The 12298-nt window shown below is 36.1% G+C and overlaps 1 protein-coding gene across 1 annotated transcript; it reads left to right on the forward strand.

The window, feature by feature from the left end:
* The first annotated feature begins 1319 nt into the window (after positions 1 to 1319).
* Positions 1320 to 9190, forward strand: usp3 (ubiquitin specific peptidase 3). Its single transcript, XM_028000744.1, has 15 exons — positions 1320 to 1767; positions 2039 to 2099; positions 3013 to 3150; positions 3316 to 3399; positions 3593 to 3674; positions 3760 to 3839; positions 4483 to 4596; positions 4857 to 4970; positions 5084 to 5233; positions 5784 to 5890; positions 6066 to 6146; positions 6240 to 6358; positions 6465 to 6578; positions 7534 to 7601; positions 8094 to 9190. Exons 1-15 carry the CDS (start codon positions 1677 to 1679, stop codon positions 8512 to 8514), a joined length of 1824 nt encoding a protein of 607 aa, XP_027856545.1. The 5' UTR covers positions 1320 to 1676; the 3' UTR covers positions 8515 to 9190.
* The last annotated feature ends 3108 nt before the right edge of the window (positions 9191 to 12298 follow it).

Here is a 12298-nt window from a genome sequence, read left to right on the forward strand (position 1 = left end):
ACATTATGACCAGAAGGAAGGTGAATGGTATTGTGAATCTTTTTGGTGTAATGTTCTGAATTATTCATTCTAAAGTTGAGCACTTGCTTAGACAGTTTTCCATCACTTAACCTAGTTTATTATGAACATTTTCAAAGCTTATGTTGATTTCAGGGGGAGCACATTCAGGAATAAAACAGCTTTTTAAGACAAAATACTTCATTGGGGTTGAAGTTGTGTTACAGCTGTAGAATATAACAGACATTTTAATGAGTCAGTTTAACATCAGGTTTTTACCCACCAGCTTTTAGGCTGTTGGAGCCATATGGCCTTAAACAGTCAGAATTGAAACCAAATATAATGAATAAAAAGACACATACATAATTTTTTCTCATTGTCTGAACTTAAATCAGACCAAACGTCTATAGTTTTAGGTTTGATAGAATTACCAAAATTATTTCTATTTGTTAAATGTCAGAAAAACCTAGCGAGAACATTTTTAGAAAATGTTTTGTGCCACTTTTTTGAATTCAGAAGTTTACACACATTTGGTCAGTGTCAGGGATATTTGTCTTTTTAACTCTATTATTTGGGTCAAACCTTTCCGGCTTCCTTCCACAAACCCCCTGAAATGTCAGCTTTTGAGTTTGGCTCTGATTGGTTGTTTCTGACCCAGGAGCGCTGTATTTCTGCAGACCACTGGAGGGAGCCAGAGGGGGTTGGGTTTTTTCATGTTATCTCTCTCCGCTGTGGTGTAGTGGCAATTTTAACAAATATGTAAAAACAAAAACACACAACAACACAGTTTCATATAAGTTACTTGTGACATTAAATGACATATTTATTTACTGCTTTTCAGGACCCTTAAAAACGCATTACATTGAAATCAGTTATTCCCATTCATGCACACATTCACATTCTGATGATGACATGCTGCTGGATTGTAGCAGCTGCTCTGGGGTAGTCTGACAAAAGCAAGACTTTATTGTGCTATTGGCCCTTCTGACCACTACTACCTAGTGTAACTTTGAGGAGTGTTTCGACAAATAAGAACATAAGTTAAAAAAATTTGATTTTTAAAAACATTATAAAGATGGGTCGATTATATGTCACAACGGGGCGGCATATATTGTCGGAAAGGAAGTTTTTACGAAAACTAGCTCAATTTAATTTAAATATAGAACTTGCACAGGTAAGAAATCATACATTAAAAAGAAATAGTGCTACCTCACATACGATGAGACTGCCTACACAGCCATTTCTATCTTTTATGCACAAGGACGGAAGCGCTGAAGCGTTCATCTCTGAGGCTTTTCATCTTTGTGACGAAAACCAGCGAGAGCCGGTGGAATGTACGTCACTTCCTTGAGTTATATCCATTTGTTTGTGGCCAGCAGTTACCTACTGCGTAAACACCAAAGATATCGTTACTGTTTTACCTTACAATATGTGTGGGTGGAAACTACCGAGGGTTGATTTTATTTGAACTCTTAGTCAGAAAAGTGCAAGTTCTTTTAGTTACCTAACGCGTTGGCGTTAGCGAAGACAGGAAAACGTGTACTCGCTAGCTGCTTTAGGTTAATTGGCTAACTATTGTTAGCTGGCCGGATACCATTGGTATTGTTGAGGGTTTTTTTTTTGTAGAGTCCTTGTCCTGGTACTGCTGGTGTTGTTCTGTCCATAGAGTTGTGAAGCTGATGGAGTGCCCTCATCTCAGCTCTAACGTAAGCTGTGCCACCGACTCCCCCAGGTTCCCTAACGGTACACCGTCCTCCTGGTGCTGTAATGGTAAGAGCGGCATTTGTCTCAGTTCCGTTTATAAAACTAATATGAAGATAGTTAAGTTGGAGCAGTCTGGGGTATATATATATATTTTTTTAACCTTATCCCCAACTCTTACTTCTCGTGCAATCGTATCTGTGTCAGTTTGCTAGCCACTCTTAGCTACTTGTAAACAGCCACAAGGGCAAATCACAATTCAGTTGTTATAGCAATAGTAAAACATGGTTCAGTCGAACGCACCATTTTGCTCCATTATGTTGTCATGTTTTATGTTTAGTTTGCAGGTCGAATAAAAGTCCATGGATTTGCCTTACCTGTCTGATGGTTCACTGTGGGCGGTAAGTAGCTGATTTTTGCTGTTAACAAGAAACCACAACTAAACTAACATCTAGTTTTCTCTTGTGATACTACTAATAATGCGTTTTTTATTAAGCTCTTTACAATTGAAACAATTCTCTCCTACATAAAAGAGGAAACAATGATAAAGCAAACATAGATTACAGGACATAGGTCAAAATGTATAATCAAGGAAGGCCTGTCTACAGTGGAAGGACAGTTTGACATAATTATCTTTAACTTGCTCAAGTTAAGGTAGATATAAGCTTATCAGGTAAGTGAGTTTTTTAAACCAGGTAGGTCTTGAATATATGTTATTATGGACTTGAAGCTAACTTGTTAAAAACTGTTTAAATTAGGCCTATATTTGACATTAACAAATGCATGTAATGTGTTCCAATAATATATAGTATTACTATTATATAAAAAAAACTCTTATCAACCTTACACACTTTTAACCATTGCATTATTTATTCACAATTACTTAAGTCTGGACTTTTCTGCTTTGTCTACTGGATAATACATAACTTTTATTTTTTTCAACATTGTTAAGATGCAACCTGGATGCAATGTGTTTACATTCTTTATCCATTGGTGCTGTGATTTGTACAAAATTTGGAAACCTGTCCCACTCAACTTATTTACAATGAAGTGTAGAACAGGAAAACCTGAGACATGTATTCCATGATTACACCTAGTTGAATTATTAAAGTTCAATTAAAAATGATGCGTTTTAGATAGAGAGCATAGTCCTCAATTTGCATAGTCTGATTGCATAATTAAACAGAATAATCCTGTGTTGTAAAAGTGAAGATATGCGGAAAATTAGAATTCCTGATTCTATTTTTATTCTTTATATAATATTCTGGTAATTATTGATGTTTTTACATTATTAAATTACCAATTTTTATATAGATATGTCAATGGGCATGCGAAGAAACACTTTGAAGAGAACCAAGGCCCCAGCATTTGTCAAAGGAAGGGGGAAAAACAGGAGAAAGATAAAACCTATCATTCTGTCTGCATGGACTGCAGCAACTTCAGTGTATTTTGGTGAGTATTCCCAAGAACAAATACAGTTTTGCTACATTTCTTTAAAACTCAGTTAACCTTCCTTTTTTATGGATTCACTAAAGCTTTAATATGTGACACTGCAGAGATTTATTAGAAATTCCAGTTGATTTTAAATGTGTGTTGTAACTGTTTATTTATATGTAGTTACAGATGTGATGACTTTGTTGTCAATGACACCAAACTTGGGCATACACAGAAGGTGAGAGAGCATCTCCAGAGTTTAGAAAAGTAAGTAAAAATATTCACTAATAGAGCCTTAAAATGCATTTGATTGATTATTTATTCTGACATCTCTGCAGTTCCTAAAATATTTATCTAAAACAATTTGTCTCACAGATTATGTGAAAGTTTAATGGTATTTTACTTTAAAACAATTTCTCATATATATTGAAAATTAAAAACAAAACCTCATCCTTTGCAGTTCATTGGTTTTGGGAGACAGACAGAGGAAGAGGAAACTTCTAGAAAACTCGGCTGCAGATGGAAAGCTGTTAAAAGACAATGTAAGTATTATTCCACTTTAAGAATAATCTAGAATGGCTTTCCTTAAGATTTGACAGATTTAATCCTCAGCTTCACTTCTTTCAGGACGGGGTGGCTGTGGGTGCCACTGGTCTTCGAAACTTGGGCAACACATGCTTCATGAACGCCATCCTGCAGTCACTCAGGTAAGACTTTGCTCTGAGGGATGTGGGTAGCCCCCTGCATTTACAGCACAAATCAGAAGTTCTTCCTAAGTGGAGTCAAGGCCCCATGACCAGTCAGCCTTTATTAATACAGTCTGTTGCACATTGAAGGATATTACAGAGGCTGCCTAGAAACAAGAAGCAATTGAGGCCAGGTTTCTCCACTGATACGTCTTTGCCTCATGCAACAGGATTATCTGATAGTATCAAAACATGTTAAATAAAAAAGCTATTAATTGTTTTGTAACGTTTGAATCTGTTTAATATTTGAATGTTTTTTTTTCTTTTAGTAAACTCCTGTTTGTATTCCTTAGCATTTCCCTTCAATTTAATTGAGAATTAGTGGGATGAATAAAATTATCCAGCTCTGATTCTATTGCATCTTATAGAATAGAATTACTTTATTCATCCCAGCAGGGAGATTACTTCTCAGTTACAGCATAGAGACAAAACACAACAACAACCACCACTGAGTAGCAGTTGTAGACAAAATAAAAAATAAAAATCTTACTATGTGACTGCAGAGTAAAGTTGAAACTGAGATTCCTGGCATATTTTCTGGATGTTGTCTGCTTCCACATTTCACATCAGTTTCTGTTTTGACAAAATGTTCTTCCTTTGATAGCAACATCGAGCAGTTCAGCTCTTATTTCAAGGAGCTGCCTGCTGTTGCCCTGCGCAGCGGTAAGACGGCAGGAAGGAGGATGTACCACACCCGCAGCCAAGGGAACAACAGTGTGTAAGGTCCTCTTCTGCAGGAAGGAGAATTCATGGGCATAAATCTCCCATTCATTTCAAAGTATGATATTGTAGTCAAATTATTTGTTGCCAGTCATGTAAAAACAATCATGAGGTATTTTGAGGAGTATAAAAATAAATCTCACAGTACTATGGTGGAATATGTCAGGTTATCTGAAGTAAGCTTTAAAAAGAAGTGTTTATCCATTGTGTTGTTCAAGATTATGCAGTGTTGTAAAACAGTTGTTTTCTGTTAAACAGTTCCTTGGTGGAGGAGTTCAGGAAAACTCTTTGTTCCCTTTGGCAAGGAAGCCAGACCGCCTTTAGTCCAGACTCCTTATTTTATGCCATATGGAAAATCATGCCCTGTTTCAGGTAAAAACACACAAAGAAAAAAAAATGTTGCTACTTAATTTGTTTTCTTCTCACCTCTTTTGCAATGAGTGTTTATACACAGCTGTAATAGAAGACTGTGTGTGTTTGTACAGGGGCTATCAGCAGCAGGATGCTCATGAATTCATGCGCTACCTGTTGGACCACCTCCACAGGGAGCTCCAGTACAGCCGCAATGGGGCATCTTACCCTGTCTCGCCTCAGGACGGAGTCAGACTCTCCACCACAGACAGTAAATGCTGCATGTGAGTTTTTTTTTCTTTGTTTATGTTTGTGGTGCTGAAAATAAGAGATTCTTAAGGTAGGTATGAACAAAAACTGTGGTATAAAAAAAGTACAGTGTGACCTAATTATGTTTATTGAAAATAGAAATGCATATATATATCTTCTGCAAACATATGAAAACATAGTTATAATTATTATACCAGCATTTTCGTTGGCATCTCATCAAAAAGTACTTTACTATTTAAACTTCGACATATCATGGTATTGAAAAGTGTCTCATATGCAGTACAATTTCTAACTGCAAAGCCGCAGCTTTCACACTGTCATGTTTTTAGCACCCATTAAATGGTCTTGAATGTTTTTTTAATTACTTTGATTATTTTTTTTATGATTAATCAATTTTATAGCTATTTAGATAATTCTTTGGGTCATAATTGTTGCTTGTAATATGCTTCTTAATATGCCAAAAAGACTCATTTGTAAAATCTGGCTTGCTTTATGTCTTTCCAAATACAACAGTATCCCTTTTTATTAACTAATATCAATGTCTTCCTGTCTTATTCTGTGCAGAAATGGCACTTCCAGTGTTGTCACGTCTATTTTTGGTGGTATACTTCAAAACGAAGTTAACTGCCTGATATGTGGAACAGAATCTCGAAAGTTTGATCCATTTCTTGGTAAGTCGAGCTTTTTTTCTGCCTCAAAATTCCTTTCACTTTTTTTTTTTTGGTTAAAGAACAAATAACACTATTGTCTATGTTTTTGTTTCTTCCTATGGAGTTGATGAAGGCATAATAAAACTTTTATCCATCCAACTAAGTATTTTTTTCGTCACTGTTCTTGTTGCTTCAGACCTTTCTTTGGACATTCCTAGTCAGTTTAGACAAAAGAGAAGTAAGGACCAGGAGCCAGGACCTATATGCACTTTACGTGGTAAGTCTAATACTGTTGAAGATAACCAATTTGTTGGCCATTCTTTTTTATGTTATTTTTAAAACAGGTTTGTATTTGTTTAATTTGTTGCAGACTGCTTGCGTAGCTTCACCGACCTGGAAGAACTTGATGAAACAGAACTATATTATTGCCACAAGTGTAAAAAACGACAGAAATCAACCAAGAAGTTCTGGATCCAGAAGCTGCCAAAGGTGTGAGGGAGACATATTTATGACTTAATGACTGTTTTATTTATTTTATGCTTGTTCTTTGAGGCTTAAGAGGCATAAAACGTTTTGTTTTGGTTTGGAAATGTAGGTCTTGTGCCTGCACCTCAAACGGTTCCACTGGACTGCTTTTCTGAGAAACAAGGTGGACACTTACGTGGAGTTTCCGCTGAAGGGCCTGGACATGAGGGGCTTCTTACTTGAGGTGAGCAGGAAACATCTTAATAGCCATTATTATTTCAAGTAGTTTTATATCATTTTAATATCTGGAAAATGCTTTTTTTACTAAGAAATAATTAAAAAAAATTACAAGCTAGCCTAGCCCCTTAGGTCTAGTGAAAGAAACATTTGTTGCTGCAACATACAGAGTCATTTAGGAACAATTTCATGCTCCTAACTTTGTAGGAACAGTCTGAGAATATCCCCTTCCTATGACCGTGCACCAGTACACAACAGACGCTCATGCATGAGCGAGCTTGGTATAGAAGAATTTAAGATTCCTGACCTCAGCTTGATAAAACAGCAACTCTTGGTTCTAATTGTAGCAAACACTATGAGCAAGACTTTCTCATCCAACATCAATGTCTGACCTCACAAATTCACTGTTGGAAGAAAGTCAAAAAATGTCCATGAAACACACGGAAAGCCTTCCCAGAAGAACTGAATCTTGGATCTCACTCAAGTTTCGTTTTTGATGGTAGATGAGTGAATACTGTATAGTCGTTAAGTAAAAAGTTAGATTTGTGAGAAAATTTGGTGTTTCAACTCTTAACAGCTTAATTCATGAGGAAAAGCACATGGAAGTCTCTTCCTTTTCAGCTCCCCCTACATCATAGAAACAGTCGGCTCACCCTACCTGTTACAAATTTAAGCCTATAATTGCATACATTCCATCCTGTATTTAAATTTGCAAAATCCCTTAGTCTTTGTCTCAAGTTTTAAAAACCAAATATGCTTACTATAGTTTAGATTGTAAACTATAAATTATTTCATTAGTTGTTCGGCAACAGCATTCTGGTGCAAAGCTTTTCGTGTAATGTGATCTTGTGCACAACAAACTTGAAGTGTAAAAGCAACTCTTAAAATGTGATTTTCCAAACATGTTGCTCTCTAAAAGAAAAGACATTTACATGATTTAAATCTTTCTTTTCCCTCTGCAGCCAGAGAACACGTTACCAGGGAGTTGTTTGTATGACCTTGCTGCTGTCGTGGTGCACCATGGATCTGGGTGAGTCAAGGTCTTGCATCATTCAGGTTTTACTGCCATGGTTTACGCAAGTCATTTTGTTTAAGATAACTATGAAAAAAAGAATAATGACATTCATTGTTTCTGGGCTTATGTCTACTTAATGTACTTATTTCAAAAGCATTTGTAGGAGATTCATGTTACAGCAGCCTAATAAGCTTGACAGGTCGTAGGGCTTTTCAGCTGGTCTTTAAAAGTGAATGAAAGCCTCATTTAATCAAAGATTTCAATCACTGAATTACAGAGCAACAAGTTTTATAGACAGCTGCAGTTTAAAACAGAAAGGCATTAGAGAGAGTCCTTGAAAGTACATTCAGATAATTGTTGCTATGCCAGATATGGCCACTAAGTGGCAGTGTTGTGCCACTACTGTACATTCAGGTTGACTGTGTTCCTGTGTGCTCCTCCAGCAATAGATGATTCTGTAAAAATTCAGAAGGTAAAACATGAGTGTGTGTGTGTGTGTGTTCACAGGGTTGGATCAGGGCATTATACAGCATATGGCAGCCACGAGGGCCACTGGTATCACTTCAACGACAGCACAGTGACTCTGACCAATGAGGACACAGTGAAGAAAGCCAAGGCCTACATCCTCTTTTACGTTGAGAGGACTGTTCAAGAGTCTTTAGACACTGACAGCACTGCCACAACTCAGCCCAGCGTGGACATGGCAGCCACGGACTGCTTTTCGACAGAAATAGTTTCTCAGGACGAGGTTCCGGCAGACGCACAGACGTGTTTGACGGACACCACACAAGCAAACATCCTGGATGAGAAAGCTGAAGAAGATGCGAGCATAAATATGGCTCCATTAAAAGAGGCGAAGATGCCGTCGCAGGAGGCTGCAGCAGACAGAGATACCTCAGAGGAAGCTCTCCAAACTGCTGCACCGTGATTCAGTCACAATTCACTGCCTCACATTAGCTTTCCTTCATTTTGGTTTCACCTCAGATGTGTCACAGTGCTTGATTTATTATTATTGTAGTTTATTTTCCTATTCATTGTATGTGTTTCTTGAGTTGTTTGAAATAATCATGTTTGACTTGCTGCTTTTTTTTGCATTTTTAATTGTCTTTTGGGGTTTTTTTTGTAATTTTGTCAGACATTTGTGTATGTAATAGATTCCAAAGGTTATTGTTTATAATAATGAAGGAAAGCTGGAGCCTTGGGAAACCTCAGGTGGTCCAAAGGTCAGTAGGTGGAGACTGTATCACCACAGAGTCATTGTGAATATATTACTGTTATGTTATTTTCTTTAAATTTCAATTTCTTTTTATTTTTCAACATTTTAAAATGTGTAGCTCTTTTCCAGTTTTTAGTGGATATTTAGTGTTTATACTGCAATGTCTTTGAATTTCAGTGTTTATTTGGGCTTTTAATTTGTATTTCCTTCTTTACCACCAAACATAAAAAAGATGTGATCATTTCGTTTTCTGTGTTGGTGGTGGATTATCATTTAACGTTTATGTTTCCCTAAATGATCAGTCACGGGACCTAATGAAATTCACAGTTGAGTATGTATCAGTTATTGCTGCCATGACTGAATGCAATGAAAACTCTTTCATTCATACGATATTTTGTGGTGTTTTTCCTTGGATCTGAACTCTATTTCTGTTCTCATCAGTCTGTCAGGCCATTATACAGATATTCAAATACATTTTATGAGCATCTTAATTGTAAAATCATTAAAAATTTAATTTATTTCAGTAACTCAAAAAAGTAAAATGTGTTTAGCTTTATTACACACAGTGACGTATATTCTATTTACTACTTTTGGTGATTATTAAAACTCAACTTAATGTTCTCTGATAATTAGATTATAGAAGACAAATAGAAAAAGGCTCACTATTGCAGATATCAATTTTCTTCTCAAGGCTGCTGTTTTCACTGTTGGCTGTGTATCTTGTCCTGCTACACTTTTTCCTTCCACTAAACTTCCCATTAATATGCTTCGATTCAAATTCAGAAATACTTTATTTATCCCAAAGAGAAATTAAATGTTGTAACTCATTAATTGGAATTATTCAAAGAGTTATTGTCGATAGTGATGACTGTTGGCAGGAAAGCACTCCTGTAGCGGTCTGCGTTACAGCTAATTTGAAGAAGCCTCTGACTGAAGACAGTTTTCCCAAACCGGATTCATGAAGAGAATGGTCAGGCTTCTCCATAATTTCCTTGATTTTATGAAGAAGATCCGGTTCTGTGAACAGTAAGCTTATTTAACAATGGTTTATATGTGACTTATCATTCAGGTGAAAGTTAGTGACTGATGGACACCAGTCAGCCGTTGTTTTCATGATTATTTTTTGTTGACCTCATGTAATATTCTAATTAAGTGAGAAACAGAATTTTGCATTATAATTAGTTATCAGCCATAATCATCAAAATGAACAAAAGTCATTTACATGTGAGAATTGAGTTTCACTTTTTGAATCCAATGACTGAAATAAATTAACACTTTAATTGTATTCTAATTAGACATATATTCTGTATCCTACCACTGACTACTGTCATAGGCATAGAATTTTTTGTTTTAAGTAGTAAAACATGCAATTATTGGTTTCAAATCCAAATTTATACCATTCAAAACTTGAATGATAGTAAAATCTTTCCATTCTTTGTGAATACTTTATTTGTCTCCTTTACAAATGTCCCAATGCTCTTATTACATTTTCTGATGCTAAACAGCCCGTGTTGTGGTAGAGTGAGGCTCTATAGTATACTGAGCATATATTTTTTGCAGGGCTTTATATGCGGCTTGTCTTTAGCCCTCAGCAAAGATCTCCACCCACGCCCAGGCACACACATACACACAGAGTTCCCCTCTGCACACGTGCCAACCAGTAAACCCTCTCGCTGTGGCAGGAACAAGTACTTCAGTATGCACAGGAACAGCTGCTCTTAGTTGCCTTCACACAGGTGGCTGCGAGGTTGCTTCTCCATCCCTCCCTTCCACCAATGAAACAAGTGGGCTTTTTCTACTCTTCCATGTGCACCTTACATTTTGTGTACTAATACTTTGCTTGCAATATGTTGTTCTGTTTGCATCAGAAGTCTTGTTAGGAACATTATGTCACGGTACATAATGTGATCAAACTCCAAAAAATGTCATTTCCTATTGTTGAGATTTTTTTTTTCCCCTCCAACAGCCGGCTGATAACAAGTTTAACTGGACTTACTTGGAAAGTAGAGTGATGACATACATGTGGACTAATAGTATTCTGGCATCAGAACATTCTCTGCTCTCCAGTTGAGCAAACACACTGAGTCACAGATTACCAGGCTGCCTTAGGCAAGTCCTACATAGCACTGCGTGTGCTTGTGTCTCTAACTCACATGTCCAACAGTCCAGCTAGGAGCTGGGAAGTTATTTGTCTTTGTGATTATCTTGAATGCGACAGTCTCAGAAGAGTTTGTGTAAACCATCCAGTACTGCTGCTGCTGTTTACTCCTGTAATTATGATGTTGTATAACCTCTGCAGTAACTCTTGGAAAAAAGAGTTCAATAAGGGTGATTTCATCAAGAAGTTGAAGATTTAGTTGTTGTTTGATCTTTGTTACTTGAAAAATTCATTTAGATAATTTTTATAACTGCAGGTTTATATTATTATATTATATATGGGTTTATATATTGCTAGGTACGACACAAAGAATTTCTGTTAGCCATCACTTATCTGATAAACATAAAGTACTTGGGCCTGCTGCTGGGCTTTCTTGAAACATTTGTTATTTTATATATATATATATATATATATATATATATATATATATATATATATATATATATATATATATATACAGTACAGACCAAAAGTTTGGACACACCTTTCTAATTCAATGGGTTTTCTTTATTTTCATGACTATTTATAAGGCAAGAAACCCCACTTATTAACCTGACAGGGCACACCTATGAAGTGAAAACCATTTCAGGTGACGACCTCTTGAAGCTCATCAAGAAAATGCAGAGTGTGTGCGAAGCAGTAATCATAGTAAAAGGTTGCTACTTTGAAGAAACTAGAATATAAGGGGTATTTTCAGTTGTTTTACTCTTTTTTGTTTAGTGCATATTTCCACATGTGTTATTCATAGTTTTGATGCCTTCAGTGTGAATCTACAATGTCAATAGTCATGAAAATAAAGGAAACTCATTGAATTAAAAGGTGTGTCCAAACTTTTGGTCTGTACTGACCAAAAGTTATATAGGTCAAAAGTTATATATATATATATATATATATATATATATATATATATATATATATATATATATATATATATATATATATATATATATATATATATATAAATAAAGCTTTATGGCATGAAACACACAATGTTTAGTTTGCTTAAAAAGTGATGATACAACAAAGATTCCTCACACAATAAAGGTTTCAATTCAGCTCATTGTCAACATTTCTTTAAATTAACTGAGTAATTTGTGAATAGATACATTCACAATAAGTGTTGGAGTTGTACTTTTTACATGTGTTGTTGCGGGTGTGTAACTCTGATGTTTGCGTGAAGTAGGCCAGGACAGTGTAAACATCTGGCCCCGTCCAGGGCTTGCTGCCTGTTGAGAGCCATGACAGATGGGAAGGGAGCGCACGGCTCAAACACTTCCATCTTTGAACGTATCGCAGTTGTCTTTCCAAAATAGCCGTCTCCTCACCGCCTTATATGTG

This window comes from Xiphophorus couchianus, chromosome 2 (assembly GCF_001444195.1).
Source record: "Xiphophorus couchianus chromosome 2, X_couchianus-1.0, whole genome shotgun sequence".
NCBI lineage: Eukaryota > Metazoa > Chordata > Actinopteri > Cyprinodontiformes > Poeciliidae > Xiphophorus > Xiphophorus couchianus.